The sequence below is a fragment of the Bombina bombina genome, chromosome 6, assembly GCF_027579735.1.
Source record: "Bombina bombina isolate aBomBom1 chromosome 6, aBomBom1.pri, whole genome shotgun sequence".
Classification (NCBI taxonomy): Eukaryota; Metazoa; Chordata; class Amphibia; order Anura; family Bombinatoridae; genus Bombina; species Bombina bombina.
In genome coordinates this window covers 296,930,047-296,948,149 of record NC_069504.1, presented here as the reverse complement: position 1 = coordinate 296,948,149, position 18,103 = coordinate 296,930,047, and the positions used below count along the sequence as shown (strand labels likewise).

At 40.4% G+C, this 18,103-nt stretch overlaps 1 protein-coding gene across 1 annotated transcript in view; it reads right to left on the bottom strand.

Moving 5' to 3' along the window:
* Positions 1–18,103, bottom strand: part of POC1B (POC1 centriolar protein B) — a 689,402-nt gene that overhangs the window by 537,823 nt on the left and 133,476 nt on the right. The window contains exon 5 of the mRNA XM_053719233.1: positions 8,216–8,323. Coding sequence (XP_053575208.1) covers positions 8,216–8,323 — 108 coding nt within the window. The remainder of the gene's footprint in view (positions 1–8,215; positions 8,324–18,103) is intronic.

Sequence of the window (18,103 nt, the reverse complement as noted above, 5' to 3'; positions counted from 1 at the left end):
CCTCTTCCGGCAAATTTGCTTTGAATCTAGGAGCCAGCTAAACAACTTAGGAGACAGGTTTTTTTTTTTTTTTAAACAAAGCTTTATTTTTAACGACAAAAATAACATCTTAAATTTACAAATAAAGAAGACTAGAATCAAACGTCATGAGTGTTTAACTTATTCACTGTCTGCTATGTGCGCATTGGCGGAATCTCCGGCAAAAGGGAGAGCATCTCCTCCAAGATGTGCTCCCTTCTAAAACTATATAAGACAAGCGCTTAAAGTAAAATGCATGTAAAGCTAGTATACACAGATTTTTTTTAAATCGCCTGGCTTTAATTTTTGCAAATGTTTCAACAGAATTTAAATCTATATTGAAATCTCTCTCAATAGACAGTATTGCTAGGTTACTCATTCTTTCTTGGCTCATTGTAGATCTCCGATATGTTTTGATTAATTTAAGTTTTGAGAAACTTCTTTCACAACTGGCAGTTGAAACAGTGATAGTTAGAAAGATTCTTAATATCACAACAAAGTTAGTCAAACTCTCTTGCAGCTTCCACTTGTACACCCACCAAAGCAAATCTAAAGCTGTCCAGTTAGCAATATGCTCATCGGGACTGTCTTCCTTATACAAGACAATGTGGTGCCGATGGTGATTTATTTTGTTTATCATAGCTGCAGCATTCAACTCTGTGTACTTGGCACGTGTGCAGAATTTGTTAATTGATAAAATCATATTTTTCAGTATCCAACAATGTCTGGATTTGCAGGAAAGCAAATTGCTGGTGAAGCATATTAATCTGAATTGTAGGTTTTGTAATTTCTGTCATAAGCTTATCAATTGCTTCCAGTTGTTCTCTGCGTGTTTCTTGCAGTAAGGTCAAGCCAGCATCATAACTCAGCTCACCAGGCATCTTCTTACGTCTTCCAACTCTTCTCTCTGTCGAAATGTTGAACATTTTGCACACCTGTAGAGCTTTTTCAGTTGCCTTTGACACATAAAGCTAATGCTTTCAACTTTTGCACACATTGATCAAGCGCAAGTCCTTCACTTCAGTACTGGGCTCCAAAAATGCAGGAATGAGAAAAAAGGATAGGTCATGATGCAAACTAACAGACTCCCTGCATCATCCTTGGTTTCAGCGGTTTCTTCTGGCCCATCTCCCAACACTTCCAAAGTGTCTATTATTTCCTCCGTGTGCTCAGCAAGTACATGTACAGCTTTATGCTTTGAACTCCATCTTGTGTCACAAGATCGCTTTAAGCGGATTGGTACATGTTCCTTTAGAACATCCCACATTTGGGTAGAGCTTGAGAAGAATGTTTACACCTTTTCCAGAGTGCCAAATAAATTCACATACTGGGTCCCAACACCAACTGCATGGACACCAGCAAGAATGAGCAAATGATTGTTACATGGCACAAACACTGCTTTGGGATTCATATCCAAAATACGTATTCGTACACCACTAATGTGTCCAGCCATAGTTGAGGCATTGTCGTATCCTTAGCCGTAGCAGTGCTCCAGTTTAAGGCCATCTGCTTGCAACTTGTCACAAATCTGTTTTGCAATGACATCAGCTGATTTCCCATACAACTGAATAAAGTCAATGAAAAACTCTACCACGTTAACTTATGTATCTTCAATGTGCACATATCGAATCACTTGGGACATTTGGTCAGCTTGAGAAATATCCGGAGTGCTATCAAACATGATGGCAAAATACTTGGTGATGTTTTGAAAGATGGCTGTTCTTATATGATCACCAAGCAGGCTGATGAACTCATACTGGTTCTGCGGAGAGAGAAAGAACACAACGTAGCCATCTGTCTTTTGATCTTTGTCAAGGTGCTGTTTGGCAACTGGGTCATATTTGGAAAGTAACTTGAAAGTTTCTAGGAAATTTCCACACTTACAATCCGTGTTTAGATCTTCTAGTTGACCACATAAGGGTAAGGTTTGCTTGGCTAGATACAGCACACAATTGAGTATTCTGCCTAAGATTGCCTTCCATTTCTCAAATGACCTCTGTTGTGCAAGCTGGGCAGCAACATTAATAGTCTCTTGTTTCTGTAGCCACATTTCAAAATATTTCCACATTGTACATGCACTTAGGTGATATGAACTACGCTCCCTCTCTAGTAATCTCAAAGGAATCTACATACTTTGAGATCAGGTTCCTATTGCTTAAATGACAGGCATTAAAAGAGTGTTGTAATTGCAAAGTTCAAAAGCTCATTTTCATACTGGCAAGCTGTAGTTAAACAGGTGCAAGGTATACCAGTTTTCTAGCAACTATATTTTAAGTAGAGGAAGAGCTACATTCAACAAATAATATAACCTGAATAAATACAGTAAAAAAATAAAATTAATCTTAAAATTTGAATAATTGTGAGCTCCCAATAGGGCTGAAAGTATAACTGATTGTTATGAATAAATGCAAGGATGAATTCCTTTAATTTAAATGATCTATTCTGAATATATATATATATATATATATATATATATACTGTATATATATACTGTATATATATATATATATATATATATATATATATACACACACACACACACACATATATATTGTTTGGAAGGAGGGTAAAAGTTTTACCTGAAGTAGCGTTAATCCTGATGTTATGAGGGTATAGGTTAGTACACAGAATTATAGATGTGTTGCTCAAATGGATTATAATGTACCAGTGCAACTCCAAACCGGAAAAGCACACAAATCTATTAGTTCTTTTGCTAAAGAACAGTATGCAACACAATGTAGGCTGTGTGAGGCAGTCTTAGGTAAAAATCTGTTTGAGGTATGGATACACTATAAAAATGGCGAATATGGTATTCACATCAGACATATGAATCCAATGTCTACTTAAAGGAATACACCTCAATCGCATGAGGTAAGGAATGATCCCAGCGGAGACGGATTATCTTGTGTCCCACAATAAAAAGAACAAGCAGCAATCCCACACCCTTACTTACCTTATCGTTGCTCTGCTGCTCTAGTGCTCTTCTTCCCTCCTGACCTGCGCGCTGGAACGAAGTGACGTGACATGTCACTACCACCAAGATGATCACTTCCTTCTTCCTCCTCTTGATGAGACATGATGCTAATCGCCGATCGGAATGTGCGACCGTGACTTCACCACATTCCTGAGCTCACACCACGACGGGTCGCAGAATCCGATTGAACAGCTCAGCAGCCTGTCAGATTTTTTTAGCCTTCGCCGAAGCGCGTTGCTCTTTTATCAAGCGCTGCATGGATGTGACAGTGAGACAAACAGAGCAGTGGTGGAGCCGAGCGCACCTCTCATGCGCCCCTAAAAATTATGCACCCGGGGCAACTGCCCCTGTGCCCCCTCCCCCACACTACACCACTGGGACACAAGGAAGGCACCACAATCTCCTGATTGATGTTGCGATCTGAAACAACCATAGGAAGAAAACCTAACCCAGAGAGAACATTCTTAGCCACATGAAAAACTAGGTAAGGAACCTAGGTACAAACCCAGAAGACCAAATCCTCCAAGCAGAATGCTCGGTGAGGAACCAAAGGAATAATTGGAAGGAAACTCCCAACCCATGGACCTCCCTAGGATACTCTCTCCCCACAGACAAGGAAGCGACAAGGTCAAAACCGCCCCGGGAGAACTAAGAGAAAAAATTCTCAGAACAGGGAGATCTGAATGGAACACTGGGATTGTTTTCCCCCACCAGTATTCCAAGTAACTTTGTTAAAACAGATTCACCAACACCATGCCAAAGTCACGACCTCGGCCGTGTATATCACTCTCCACCCCTGCGTCAACAAAGACCAGAAGGGGGCTGGAGGGCATAACCTGATGGGTAAATTTGCAAGATCTCAGGATTTAAAGAAAGCTGCCACAGCAGGATTCAACTCTAAGCCTTCCGCTTGCTAGGCAGGGTAGTTAAAAATCCCTGTCCCTAAGACAAAGCAGCATCCAGATCCACCCTGGTGTCGACACCAGCAGCTCAGGTCTAGATTCAACTCTGAGGATCGAAAAGACATGAGAAAATCCCTAAAAGTCTATTAGCAGGAGGAGGTAAGAAACCCAGAAAGGCCGAGACCCGGGAACTACTGTAAAATCTGGAAGCAGGATACTGCCACCTTAAACCCCAGAACCCAAGAAGGATCAGAATGAGGTTTACTGTAAGATACGGTTCCTAAGAACCGGATTTTCACAAAAAGGAGGAAACAGGAAAGACATCCTTCTTCTTAACAAAGGAAGGGAGAACCTTACATTTTCCAGTGAAAATAAGAACTAATAAGATCTGCTTAAAAATCATAGAACCCAATTAGGATGGAAAGACCCTCCCCCTATTAGGGCATGAACCAACAGTGGAAGAAAATCTTCCCGCAGTGCAATAGATATTGGGACAATGACTCCAAAGATCACTTGAAAAACTTTCCCTTCTCTGACAAGACAATTGCCCAGAAAAGAAGCCTAGTTCTGGCCTCTAGGACCCATAGATCCATATGATCCAGTATCAAGCACCCATCCCAGATAATATCTAAACAGGTCCAGCCTGTTAACTAGGATAAATGGGCCTGCAGTACCTGGACCGGAAATCTAGAGAAAAAAAAACTCCTTCTCTTAAGGAACAGACCTAACTAGTATCCACAACAGGTCCTGCCTGTCATCTAGGTTACAACGTATCTTCCGGAACACTCCAGGGCTAAAATGAAACTTCTTAAGTTCCAGCAAAGGTAGAACAACTGAATAATTAAATTTAAGAAATTAAGCTCCGAGGCTTAAAATTTTTCTCGGAAATATCGGGGGAACTATCACCCGAGTAGAAATGTATAAGCTTCCACCGGAAGTCTCCAACAATCACAACCATCAAAGTCGATAGTATCAACAATCCCATGTGAGGAAACGTCTTCTAAGAAGAGTTTCTAAACAACCCAAAACTTTAAAAACAAAAAACTATCTAACAGAATACAAAAGTAAAAGAAAAAAGGCAAGCGCCCACAAGTGATAAGCTGAAAAGGAGTGTGCAAACAAAAACAGGTCCGGCCTGTCATACGACACAACCCCCATAGAGCTTGGAACAGGGATTCTAAATAAATGATAAAACAAAAATTAAAACAAGACGACAAGGAATATCACCATCCACCACTCATCTAGTTAAGATCGTTATCTGATTTAGAGGACTGAGATTCAACTGACAGATCAGTACTAAAAACCTGGAACATCACCAAAACCTCTCTCAGAAGTAAACCCAGGCGTGCCACTCTAAATCAAAATGCTAAGCCCTCACGTGGTCGGAGGACCCAAGTCAGCAGAAGCCTCTGAAGCCTTGTTATTTTAGACAAATGTCCTTGGGCAGGAGAGCCTGGATAAACCCTTTGCATATGCGTAGCAGGAATAGGTAAGCCGTAGAGATGGCCATGCGGAACTGCGTAGTAACCTCTGGTGGAAACAAACCCCTTACAGGCAAAGGAGGATCGCAACTCGGGAAAACTGTAGGAACAGAATTTAGGCAACACACCTCACTGGACGAAGAGTCCTCAGAGGCAGATGGCTCAGTGGTCTCTAACATCTCAACATTGGTTGATGAGAACACTCTATTGCAGCATACAGAACATAATTGAGAGGGCTGGATTACCCGAGTCTCCTCACAATATACACAGGTATCAAATTCTGTATCGGAAGGACCCCCCTCTAAAATATCATAATCCTCCATAACTCATCAATATCAAATTATAAAAAAGGAAAAACAACTGGCAACTTATACCCCCAATGGCTGGGGCATTCAGCACCTCCTATGACCCAGACAGATAGAGAAGATGCTCCTCTCCGCAGACCCGGTCAGGAATCGGAAGCGAGGGAAAAACCGTGACCATTCCCGGTCACATGGTGCTCATGCAGGACTTGCCCCTGCTAAGGAAAAAGCGTGCCAGCTTAATATAAAGAAACTGCACAGCTCTTAAAAATTAAAATAACCTGTACATTCCGTATCAGCCTAAAAGTTGTTATACATAAGCAGACGAAATCACATAACAAATATGATTAAAAAACCACACTGTTCAATAATCCCCCTCAGGAGATATTAACCCTTGATTCCATAAAGATAAAGGAGTCCCACTGTCTTCTATCGTTAACATGTGTGTAAAATAATGAAACAATCTTACTGGAATCTAAGCCGTGAAACAGTGACACGGTCCTTCAAGTTTGACAGATTGTAGCAGTGCTTCTAACATGGACTTGACTGAAGAAAGCAGGCACTGAAACTCATCAACGCTGATTGCTTGAGGAGCTGTTAATATGAGTCTGGGTGGGTTTGCAGAAAGACTCTCCCTGAATCTCCAGATTCTAACTTTCATCAATGCTCTCACTGAGAAGCTGACAAGAAAACTTAAAACTCCAGTCCCATCTCGAAAGGCAGATACACTTCCTAAGGAACTACTCCAAAATCTTCTGACACTTCTCTGCCAACCTCCTGTGACAAAAGGCAAAGAATGACAGGGGGATGAGGGAAGTGGGGGAGGTATTTAAGCCTTCGGCTGGGGTGTCTTTGCCTCCTCCTGGTGGCCAGGTTCTGTATTCCTACAAGTAAGGAATGAAGCCATGGACTCTCCTCATATTAAGAAGGAAAGCTTTGGATTTCCCTCTAGACTTCCTGCCTTGAGGAAGAAAAGCCCATTTACCTCCAGTAATAGTAGAAATAATAGTATCTAAATCAGAACCAAATAAATTATTTCCCTGAAAAGAAAGAGACAATAATCTAGGCTTAGACACCATATCAGAAGTTCTGTTAAATTAGTAGCAGGTAAAGGATATAATTTTTAAACCTTCTAAAAGGAGTAAAATAATTACCTGGCTTAGACCATTTCCTAGAGATTGTGACAGAGACAGCACTAGGCACAGGGAAAACATCAGAGGAGATTAACAAATGTCTATATGTTCAACTTTAAACACAAAATAGTAAATATCAGGTTCAACATCAGATGAGGAATCCTTATGCCCAGAAGAAAGAAGCGGGAGAGCAGCCAACTCTTCAGAAACTGCAGCCTTGATAAAAAAAAAATCATGGCAGGAGGAACTACCACAGCATTATCCTGTAATGAACAAACAATAGGTGTATTAGAACCCAGAGAAACAGCATTATATTGATCTGATTGCATTAACAAATCTAAAAATGACCCACATAAATGAGAAGGCACTTCAGCTCTCTTACAATAAGCACTCCTAATAATGGTAGAAAGGTGTTCAGGAGACACAGTTTCTTGTGTAGATTTGGGGGGGGGGGGGGATTCCTGCTGCTCCATTATAGCATATGGTAAAGCAATGCAATAAACACTAAAAACCCATAAAAAAAAAGATCTTGAGGAATGGAAACCACTTGCTACCTCCTAAGCATATTTTAAAAAGAGTCACAGGTACAATGCGAGCTAAGTCGAACTGCAAAACAAAAAACATTTGCAAGTTAATTTGGTGATGGAATATCTATTAAAATGTAATGTACAACCCTATGGACTACATTTATCATATAGCAAACAGACAGAGTTTCCAGCTAGGTGGTACAAGATTAGTTCAGAATGACATTAGTTAAGAGTGATTAACTCTGCCATCTCTGAGGTGGTAAACAGGCAGGAAGATGGGGTCTTACATCCAATTCTTAAGTGGACATAAAAGTGCAAAAAGAAAATGCTCTAACAGTTTAAAGCATTATTAGTGTACTGATGCTCCCTTCCCTTAACGTCAGCACCAGTGCGCAATGCACTATTGATAGGTAGCTGAACACATCTGGTGATCCAATGACATAGGTATATGTGTGCAGCCACCAATCACCATCTAGCTCCAAATAGTGCATTGCTGATTCAAACACTACCTAAGTATACTTTCCAATGAAGCATACTAAGATAACTAAGTCAATTTGATAATATAAGTGAATTGAAAGTATCTTAAAATTGCATGCTGTGTCGAAACCATTAGTTACATTTTCATATCCCTTTAAATAGCAATGAGCAGACTTGCATTAGGGAACCTGCACCACAAGGGCTCCAAAGCTGCCTCCAAAGCATGGTAAATGAAGCCCATTGTGCTAGGCAAGAAAATTATTATTATTTTTTTACTGCACCTGGAAGTGTAAATGCACAGTATAAAACAAGCAGTTTGTGGTGGCTAAAATGATACTAATAGCCATGCAACCAACACAAAGAAGGAATATACAAATTAGGAAAACGTAGCAAATTAATACTTTTTATAATCCACAAAGGTGTTAATGCAGATTCGATTGCTTGTGTCCCAGATTTTAATAGTCTTATCATCGCTGCATGAAGAGATTAGTCTTCCATCTGGGGAAAATCTGTAAGAAAGGAAAAAGTTAAAAATCCATTGAGATTGCTAGGATGGAATAAATGCCATTTCAACACATTTGCTGTTCCAGTCATCCAATTGATTATTATCTATATAAAAAAAAGCAAAATTTATGCTTACCTGATAACTTTCTTTCCGGATATGGTGAGTCCACGGCATAATCAATTGCTGTTGGGAATATCACTCCTGGCCAGCAGGAGGAGGCAAAGAGCACCACAGCCAAGCTGTTAAAGTATCACTCCCCTAAACACAAACCCCAGTCATTTGACAGAAAGTAAAAGGAGAAAAAAGGAGTTACACAAGGTGTAGAGGTGTTTGAGGTTTAGACAAAAAAAAAAAAAGACAAAGAGCGGGGCCGTGGACCCATATCCGGAAAGAAAGACATTTATCAGGTAAGCATAAATTTTGTTTTCTTTTCTAAGATATGGTAAGTCCACGGCATCATCAATTACTGTTGGCAACCAATACCCAAGCAAGAAGACACAGATGACTAGTGAGGGTCAAGACAGGTAACCTAAACAGAAGGCACCACCGCTTGAAAAACCCGTCTCCCAAAGGAGGCCTCAGCCAAAGCAAAAGTATCAAATTTGGAAAATTTGGAAAAAAATATGCAGAGAAGACCAAGTTGCAGCTTTGCAATCTGTTCCACAGAAGCTTAATTTTTGAAAGCCCAAGAAGAAGAGACAGCGCTTGAGGAATGAGCTGTAATTCTCTCAGGAGGCTGCTGTCCAAACAAATTATACTTCTCAACCAGAAAGAAAGAAAATTAGCAATAGCTTTCTGACCTTTGCGTGTCCCGGAGAAACAAACAAACAAGCAGAAGACTAGTAAAAATCCTTAGACGCCTGTAGGTAGAATTTTAGAGCACGCACAACATCCAGGTTGTGCAACAATGTTCCTTATGAGAAGAAGGAATAGGACATAGAGAAGGAACAACAATTTCCTGATTAATATTCCTATCCGAAAACAACTTTAGGAAAGAAATCAAACTTAGTACGAAGGACCGCCTTATCGGCATGATAGATAAGGCGAATCACACTGCAAGGCCAAGAGTTCCGAAGCTCTCCGAGCAGAAGAGATAGCAATAAGAAACAAAACCTTCCAAGATAACAACTTAATATCTATGGAATGCATTGGCTCAAACGGAGCCTGCTGCAAAACCTTAAGAACAAGATTAAAACTCCAAGGAGGAGCAACTGACTTAAACACAGGCCTGATTTTGACCAAGGCCTGACAAAAGGATTGAACATCTGGTACATCCGCTAGACGCTTATGTAGCAAAACAGATAGAGCAGAAATCTGACCCTTCAGGGTACAGACTGACAAACCTTTTTCCAGACCTTCCTGGAGAAAAGAGAAAAACCTAGGAATCCTGACCCTACTCCAAGTGTAGCCTTTGGATTCACACCAATAAATATATTAACGCCATATCTTAAGGTAAATCTTTCTAGTAACAGGCTTACGAGCCTGAATCATGGTCTCAATGACCAGCTCAGAAAACCCACGCCAGAAATAAACGTTCAATCTCCAAGCAGGCAGCTTCAGAGAAACAAGATTTGGATGAAGGAAGGGACCCTGGAGTAGAAGGTCCTTCCACAGAGGCAGTTTCCAAGGTGGAAGAGATGACATTTTCACTAGGTCCGCATACCAGATCCTGCGAGACCACTCAGGGGCTATTAAAATCACTGATGCCCTCTCCTGTTTTTTTTTTGTTTTTTTAATAAATTTTTATTGAGGATATTATAAACATATACAGTGTATGAAAAATGCCAACTCTGAAGTATTATAAACACTGGGATATCATTCACAATAATAATAATAAAAAAACAGTGTATAATCAGGTAAATATAAGTTCAGAATGTAATAGGCAAAAATAATGATATCCTAATTTTTATACTGATATATACCTCCTCTGAAAATAGTAGGCCACTCTTGGACCTTGGTATAATATAAAGGCTTGCCGGAGGTAGGTAGATTGGTTCTATAGCCACTTTTGGGCTTGGTATAGTATATAACACTAGACATATATATAATATTTTCAATGTCATACAATAAACCAATATAAACAATAATATATATAGTATCAGTGAAAAACAAATAAAAGTAAGAACATAACTTGCTCATATATGAAAATACATGATAACTTTCAAAATATCGATAATAGTTAAACCACTTGACCACAGATTTTAAACAGTCACAAAAGTATTTTCAACGGTCACATGTATTCTTGACAGATCTAAAATATAAATCTTAAAAATCTAGTCCAGATATTGTCAAACATATATGACATTTCCATATGGTATACCTTATGATCCAAATAAATTTGAAAATGTGTCCATCAAAATAAGATAAACTTAGCTGTAGTGTCCGGTTTGGTCTTGTGTAATTAGAAGGGAGAGGAACAGGTAAAATGTCAGATCATCCTCTAGAAATAGATAGGCTGGAGAGTTTAGGCTAGACAGAAAAAAAAGTTTGGAAATAGGGTTGGGGGAAAGAAAAAAAAAGGGGGGGGGGGAAATCAGGTGAGTTACAGGGAATTTCTTCATTTGTGTAACCAGGTATCCCATATCAACCAATAAGTGTCCATTCGGTCTACCGAATTGAAAAATAATCTCTCCATGCTAGACATATAGTCTATTACTGTGTGTATTTCTAGTAAACTAGGAGGTTCAGGGGATTTCCAGGCTCTTGCAATGCACAACTTGACTGCAGTAAATATATATATCAGCAATCTCTTTGACATCTGTGGTGTACTGCCGTCTATAATGTGCAGTAAGGCATTGGCAGATGAGATCTCAGGGATAAGATTCAACAATTCGCATAATCTCTGGATCTCCCACCAAACATGCAAATCAGAGCCAACTATACCACATCCCCTCCAGCACAGCGGCGAGGCTGTGGGATACATTTTAGCTAATCTCGCAGGAGTTCTGTGCCATTTCAGGAGCAGTTTGATATACACCTCTAGTATGGTGGCGCAGTGTATGTTTTTTTTGGTAAGTATAATAGCATTTTCCCAGTCATGATCCGAGAAATTGACACCAATCTCTCTGCTCCATGCTTTATATTGCCACGGAATCCCTGGAATAAGCTCCGATAGAAGGAGGTTATAATGTGTTGTAAGAGGTTTGGGACCTTTAAACTCATTATTCCATCTTATCTCCCTTGGAGTGTGCTTCCTCAGGGGATCTGCAAAAAATCCCCATGCCCTCAGAAAACCAAGGACCCTCATGGACTCAAACGAAAACCACGGTGGGGCTGGTTTGAATTTAGTGGGTACTAGGGACAGATCAAGTGACAGGTTTTGGTCAAAGAAATCTGCTATGGCCAGGAATCCCTTCAATTTCCATTCACCCGAGTGGATGTTTTGGAAAATCCCAGAATAGGCCCGCAATTCGATGTACCGGCGACGGATGAGGGGCAATCATAATTCTACTCCTCAGAGATTTCCAAATTAACAGGTTATGTTGTATAATGATATTGTGGAGTGAGGTGAGTAGTTTTCCCATGTTTGGGATCCAAATTAAATCTGAGTTCTAACTTTCCCGATAATCCAGACGCCTCTAGATGATACCAACCTGGTTTATCATCTGATAGTCCCCAATCAGTGACATGTGACAGTCATGCAGCTTCATAGTAGGTGAGGATATTGGGAGCCGCAATGCCACCCCTGGGAAAAGGTCGATGTAATGTATTATGTGCTATTCTATGTGTTTTATTTTGCCATATGTAATCTAAGAACAGTTTGTGTATAGTAAATAGAGTAGAGTGTGGAACATTAAGCGGGATACAGCAAAACAAATATAACACCTTCGGGAGCAGTGACATTTTAACTGAAGAAACTCTTCCCAGCCAGGAAAGTTCCTTAAAATCCCATTTTGTTAATAATTGTTTAAGGTCGGGGATAAGGCGGTCATAATTATCTCTGATTATCTGATCTGGTTTAGAACTAAGGTATATACCTAGATGTTTCAGGTGTTGGATCGACCAGGGGAACAGAAAGGTAGATTTGAGTTGTGTTAAAGTAGGTAGTTCAATCTGTATAGGATATCCCTCCGTCTTTTTATAGTTAATTTTGTAGTAGCTCAAGGCCCCAAAGTAACAGATCACATCAAAAACTGCTGGAATTGAGGTCATTGGTTCCGATAACAGTAGAGTCACATCATCTGCAAAAAGAACTATTTTTTCCGGGGGCTCTGCAGAGGCACCCTAAAAATCTCATTGGATTGTCTGATTTTCTGAGCAAAGGGCTCCATTGTAAGTGCAAAAATGAGCGGGGACAGTGGGCAACCTTGCCTGGTCCCATTAGAAATAGGGAATTCCGAGGAACAAAATCCCATTCCCTTGACTCTTGCTTGGGGTATTGAATATAAAGCTCTGATTGCTAGGATGAAGGGTTCAGGGAACCCAAAAGATTGTAGAACCTCCCAAATGTATTCCCATCTTACCATGTTGATGGCCTTTTCGGCATCTAGCGACAGTGCCACCATTGGGATATTTAGGCGTTGTGCTTCCGTAAATACTGAGATCAACCTTCTAGTATTATCCGGGCCTTGTCTTCCCATTGTGAACCCCACCTGGTCTTGATGTAAAACCCCTGGTAGTAAATAGACAATCCTGTTCGCTATGAGTTTGGAATATAGTTTAGTGTCCAAATTGATAAGAGAAATGGGGCGGTAGTTCCCGCAATCAGTCTGGTCTTTCCCTGGTTTGAGTATAGGAATGATGGTGGCCTCTAAAAATTCCCTATGTATTTCCCCAGTCTCTTGAATCTCATTAAAGAGATTTCTTAGCGCTAAAACTATTTGTGGCTTCAATTTCTTGTAAAATGTACCTGTGAAACCATCTGGTCCAGGAGCTTTGTTATTTTGGATTTGCTTCAAGACTTTCTCAACCTCTTGTAAGGAAAATGGCTGTGTAAGCAATTCCCTAGACTCCTCTGGTATCTGTGGTAAATTGAGGGTTGATAGGAAGTGTCTAACATCCGGGAGTGACAATGTCTCTGGACATTCATGCTCTGCAATATTGTAAAGTTCTGAATAAAATTTTGCAAACAGCATTCCAATATCAGGTGGAGTATATGCTGTCTGTCCCTTATAAGTCAGAAATGGGATTCTTGCGGCCGCTGCTCGTTGCCTCAATTTCTTTGCTAAAAGTGCATCTGCTCTATTACTTTTTGAATACATGAGCTGTTTGAATCGTAGAGCGGCCTCTTGAACCCTTTCAATTTCTCTCTCTTTAATGAGGGCCTTAAGCTGGAGCAACTGATCTGAATGTGCCTGTGGGGGATTAGATTTATTTAACTTTTCTAGTTCCCTTAGGAATGTAAGCTTTGAAGGCGGCCCATCTAATTTGATGGGAGGTACCTCCCTCAGGGTTATTTCGGAGGAAATCGACGGTTACGCCCTCTCCTGTTTGATACGAGCAATGACTCATGGAAGGAGAGCAAACGGAGGAAACAGATATGCCAGCCCGAAGTCCCAAGGCACCGCCAGAGCATCCATCAGAACAGCCTGTGGATCCCTTGACCCTGATCCGTACCTTGGAAGATTGGCATTCTGCCGAGACGCCATCAGATCAAGCTGCGCCACCCCCTATCTCAGGGTTAAAGGGACTGCAATTTTAATCAACTTTCTAATTTACTCCTATTATCATTTTTTTTCTTCGTTCTCTTGCTATCTTTATTTGAAAAAGAAGGCACCTAAGCTATTTTTTGGTTCAGACCATGGACAGCCCTTGTTTATTGGTGGATAAATTTATCCACCAATCAGCAAGAACAACCCAGGTTGTTCACCAAAAATGGGCTGGCATCTAAACTTACATTCTTGCATTTCAAATAAAGATACAAAGAAAATTAAGAAAATTTGATAATAGGAGTAAATTAGAAAGTTACTTAAAATTGCATGTTCTATCTGAATCACAAAAGAAGAAATTTGGGTTCAGTGGTCCTTTAAACTGAAGAACACCTCCGGATGGAGTTCCCACTCCCCGGGATGAAAAGTCTGTCTGCTCAGAAAATACCCTTCCCAGTTGACCACTCCTGGAATGTGGATGGCAGATGGATAATAATTATGAGCTTCCGCCCACTGAATAATCCGAGCCACCTCCTTCATTGCTAAGGAACTCCGAGTTCCTCCCTGGTGGTTATTGCAAGCCACTGAGGTTATGTTGTCTGACTAAATCCTGATAAACCGGACTAAGGACAACTAAGGCCAAGCCATCAGCACATTGTAAAGCACTCTCAACTCTAAGATGTTTATGTGGAGAGCAGACTCCTCTTGAGTCCAGAGTCCCTGAGCCTTTAACGAGTTCCAGACTGCTCCCCAAAATTGGTCATAATTACCCAGGAATGTCTCCAGAGAGATATGCCCCCGGACACAATACCAGATCGATCCTCAGAGAGATCCGAATGATCACCACTCCATTGATGGAGCATGCAAATCTGCAGAGCTCTCAAATGAACTCGAGAAAGAAATGAAGTCCTTGAGACCCTCAGACCAATTACCTCTAAATACTGAGCCACTGAACAGTGAAGGAAAAATCAGATGCAGCTGGATTCAATTCCCATACTTTGGTTACAAGATGGCTAAACAATCTACCGGACCACTAGAGATAGCTGTTGGTTGAACTGTAGACTGTAGAAAGGGGTAAGAGGAAGAAAACTAAATGATCTAACCTCTGACAGAAATATTATCATGGATAGAGGATCTATTAAGGTCCCAAAAAAAAATCACTCTTGTAGTTGAGACAAGGAAAACTTCTCCAGAGTCACTTCCCATCCATGGGAACGAAAAAAGGACAAGATCTCTTGAAAAAAGACATTACTCGGGGGAAAGAGGACACCTGAACCATATACTGTCCAGGATGGCACCCTTGCATCCTACGATGATGAATCTCAGAGGCTAAAGAAGATCCTTCCAGGCTATGTTCAACCTGCACAAAACCCTGATTCAAAGGAGAATGAATACTACTTTGCAGGACTGTGCTCTGAGAAACTTAAGGAAATACCTAGATTCCATTCCCGGACTGGAACTATCACTCCTAGAGAGAAAGGTCCTGAACCCAGTTCAAGAATACCTCTCATCATACCTGGGATGCAAATACTCTAAAAAGTAGAGATCTGCTTGGGAGGAATTCTAAGCTTGCTATCTCCTGGGCCTGAACTGGATGATCTCTAGCAAACCGGATTCCGTTGGTCTATATACTGTCAATCCAGTTCCAAACAAGGTCTCACTCTTGAAAGGAAATGCAAGCTTAGACTTGGAGGAAAACTTAATATATTCCAAATATGACCATATTGTCACATATCTTGGGCCAATTGGATATAGAAACCTGCATCTGCAGTGTTAAAAGAGCCTAGGCTGTGCCACTAAGCTAGATAGGCTGCTCAGCTGATCAAGATTTCAGGCACAATATCCCACGGGCTAGCACAGCAAGTCTAATTATGCAAAGACATCACTCTAGATGACTTCCAGCTTCTATCCATAGATTTGTAAAGGGGCAGCTATCCTCCAGGGCGATCAAAGTTCTCTGAGCTATAGTAGAAACGCTCCTGCTACTTAAGGCACTGTGCATTTTAATGGAGTCAACAACAGGAAAATCCATAAAAGGACGGAAGACAGGGAAAAAGGTATCCATAGCTTCTCCTATTAGTGTGAAAACTTCTATAGCACGTCTAGAACACTTCCTTATAGGAAGAATATCATAGAAATAATAAAGTTAACAAAGAAAAACTTCCAAGGGTTGACAACGACAGAGGTATCGATGTCATCCAAGTAGCTAAAACCTCCTTTAACAGTACACGAGGTGTTCAAGTATACATCTGAAGGAAACCACTTTAGCATCAGATGAAGAAATTATACTGTCCAAATCTAAGATTTCACCCTCAGAAGCTACCGACGTATCCTCCTGATCGGACTTATGAGGAAGGACAAACTGTGTAGCAGTAGGAAGGAAAAAAAACTTACTATCTGAATCACTAACTTCCTCGTGCATATTTCCTACAACATAGGAAAAACAGATAATGTCACTGATACCGCAGAAGATACCTGTGCAGCAACATCTGTAGGCAAATACACTCCTCCAGGAGATTGAGAGGAACCGCAGGGCACTGTATGCGACGCCATAAGGCTTGGGCTTTCAAGGAGAAAGCTGTGGCATTGCCTGAACAGCATCATCCTGGAAGACATGAGGCTCAGAAGGCAACAACCTATCTTTACTTTCATTAGATAGGCGGGAAACTGCAGCTCAGAATTGCAAATGCAAAGAATCTCTAAAACAAAATAAGTCCTGAGAGACACAAGGCTCAACAATAACATCTTTATATTTTCTAAAGATTTATTATAACATGAAAGACAGATATGCTTGCAAAAACAATTTGATCCTCACAAGCCAGAGACATTTATTCCTTAGAAACAGAGTTCTAGGAAGATATGAACATATGTCCCTTTAAGAAAAGACTTAAAATCTTAAAAAGGATATACTACAGTAGACTGTATATCTTAACCTGAACTAAAGGGTGGAAGCCAACTACAAAAACCCTAACTTAAGGATTTACGTATAAAACTCTGCTATCTAATATAAACACAGCAGAGAAGAGTATTAGACCACTGCACAATAATGCTGTTTGGTTATAAAAACCTTGGTACTAAGCCATTTCTGTATTGATGCGCCACCACTATTGTTCTGAACTAACAGCATGAGCACATCGATGGCTGAACAGTCTTAGCTAATTCAGTTTTATCTTTATTTTAATTTTTTCTAAAGCAGATAACCCTTTCAGGCTATGTTCCTAATAAACCCAGAACAGAAACAGAACGCCGCTCCATTCTCATTGTGAGGACAGGGCAGAGTTACATACACCGGCTCAGTAGGAGCCCAAAATGGCGCCGCTTCAAATTCTGGAAAAAGGAAGTAGGCGGGAACTTGCAAACGGCAAGAAAAACATAATTTATGTAAGAATTTACCTGATAAATTCATTTCTTTCATATTGGCAAGAGTCCATGAGCTAGTGACGTATGGGATATACATTCCTACCAGGAGGGGCAAAGTTTCCCAAACCTCAAAATGCCTATAAATACACCCCCACCACACCCACAATTCAGTTTAACGAATAGCCAAGAAGTGGGGTGATAAGAAAGGAGCGAAAGCATCAACAAGGAATTGGAATAATTGTGCTTTATACAAAAAGATCATAACCACCACAAAAAGGGTGGGCCTCATGGACTCTTGCCAATATGAAAGAAATGAATTTATCAGGTAAATTCTTACATAAATTGTGTTTTCTTTCATGTAATTGGCAAGAGTCCATAAGCTAGTGACGTATGGGATATCAAATACCCAAGATGTTGAACTCCACGCAAGAGTCACTAGAGAGGGAGGGATACAAATAAAGACAGCCAATTCCACTGAAAAAAGAATCCACAACCCAAATCAAAAAGTTTTAATCTTATAATGAAAAAAACTGAAATTATAAGCAGAAGAATCAAACTGAAACAGCTGTCTGAAGTACTTTTCTACCAAAAACTGCTTCTGAAGAAGAGAAAACATCAAAATGGTAGAATTTAGTAAAAGTATGCAAAGAAGACCAAGTTGCTGCTTTGCAAATCTGATCAACAGAAGCTTCATTCTTAAAAGCCCAGGAAGTAGAAACTGACCTAGTAGAATGAGCCGTAATCCTCTGAGGCGGGGATTTACCCGACTCCAAATAAGTATGATGAATCAAAAGCTTTAACTAAGACGCCAAAGAAATGGCAGAAGCCTTCTGATC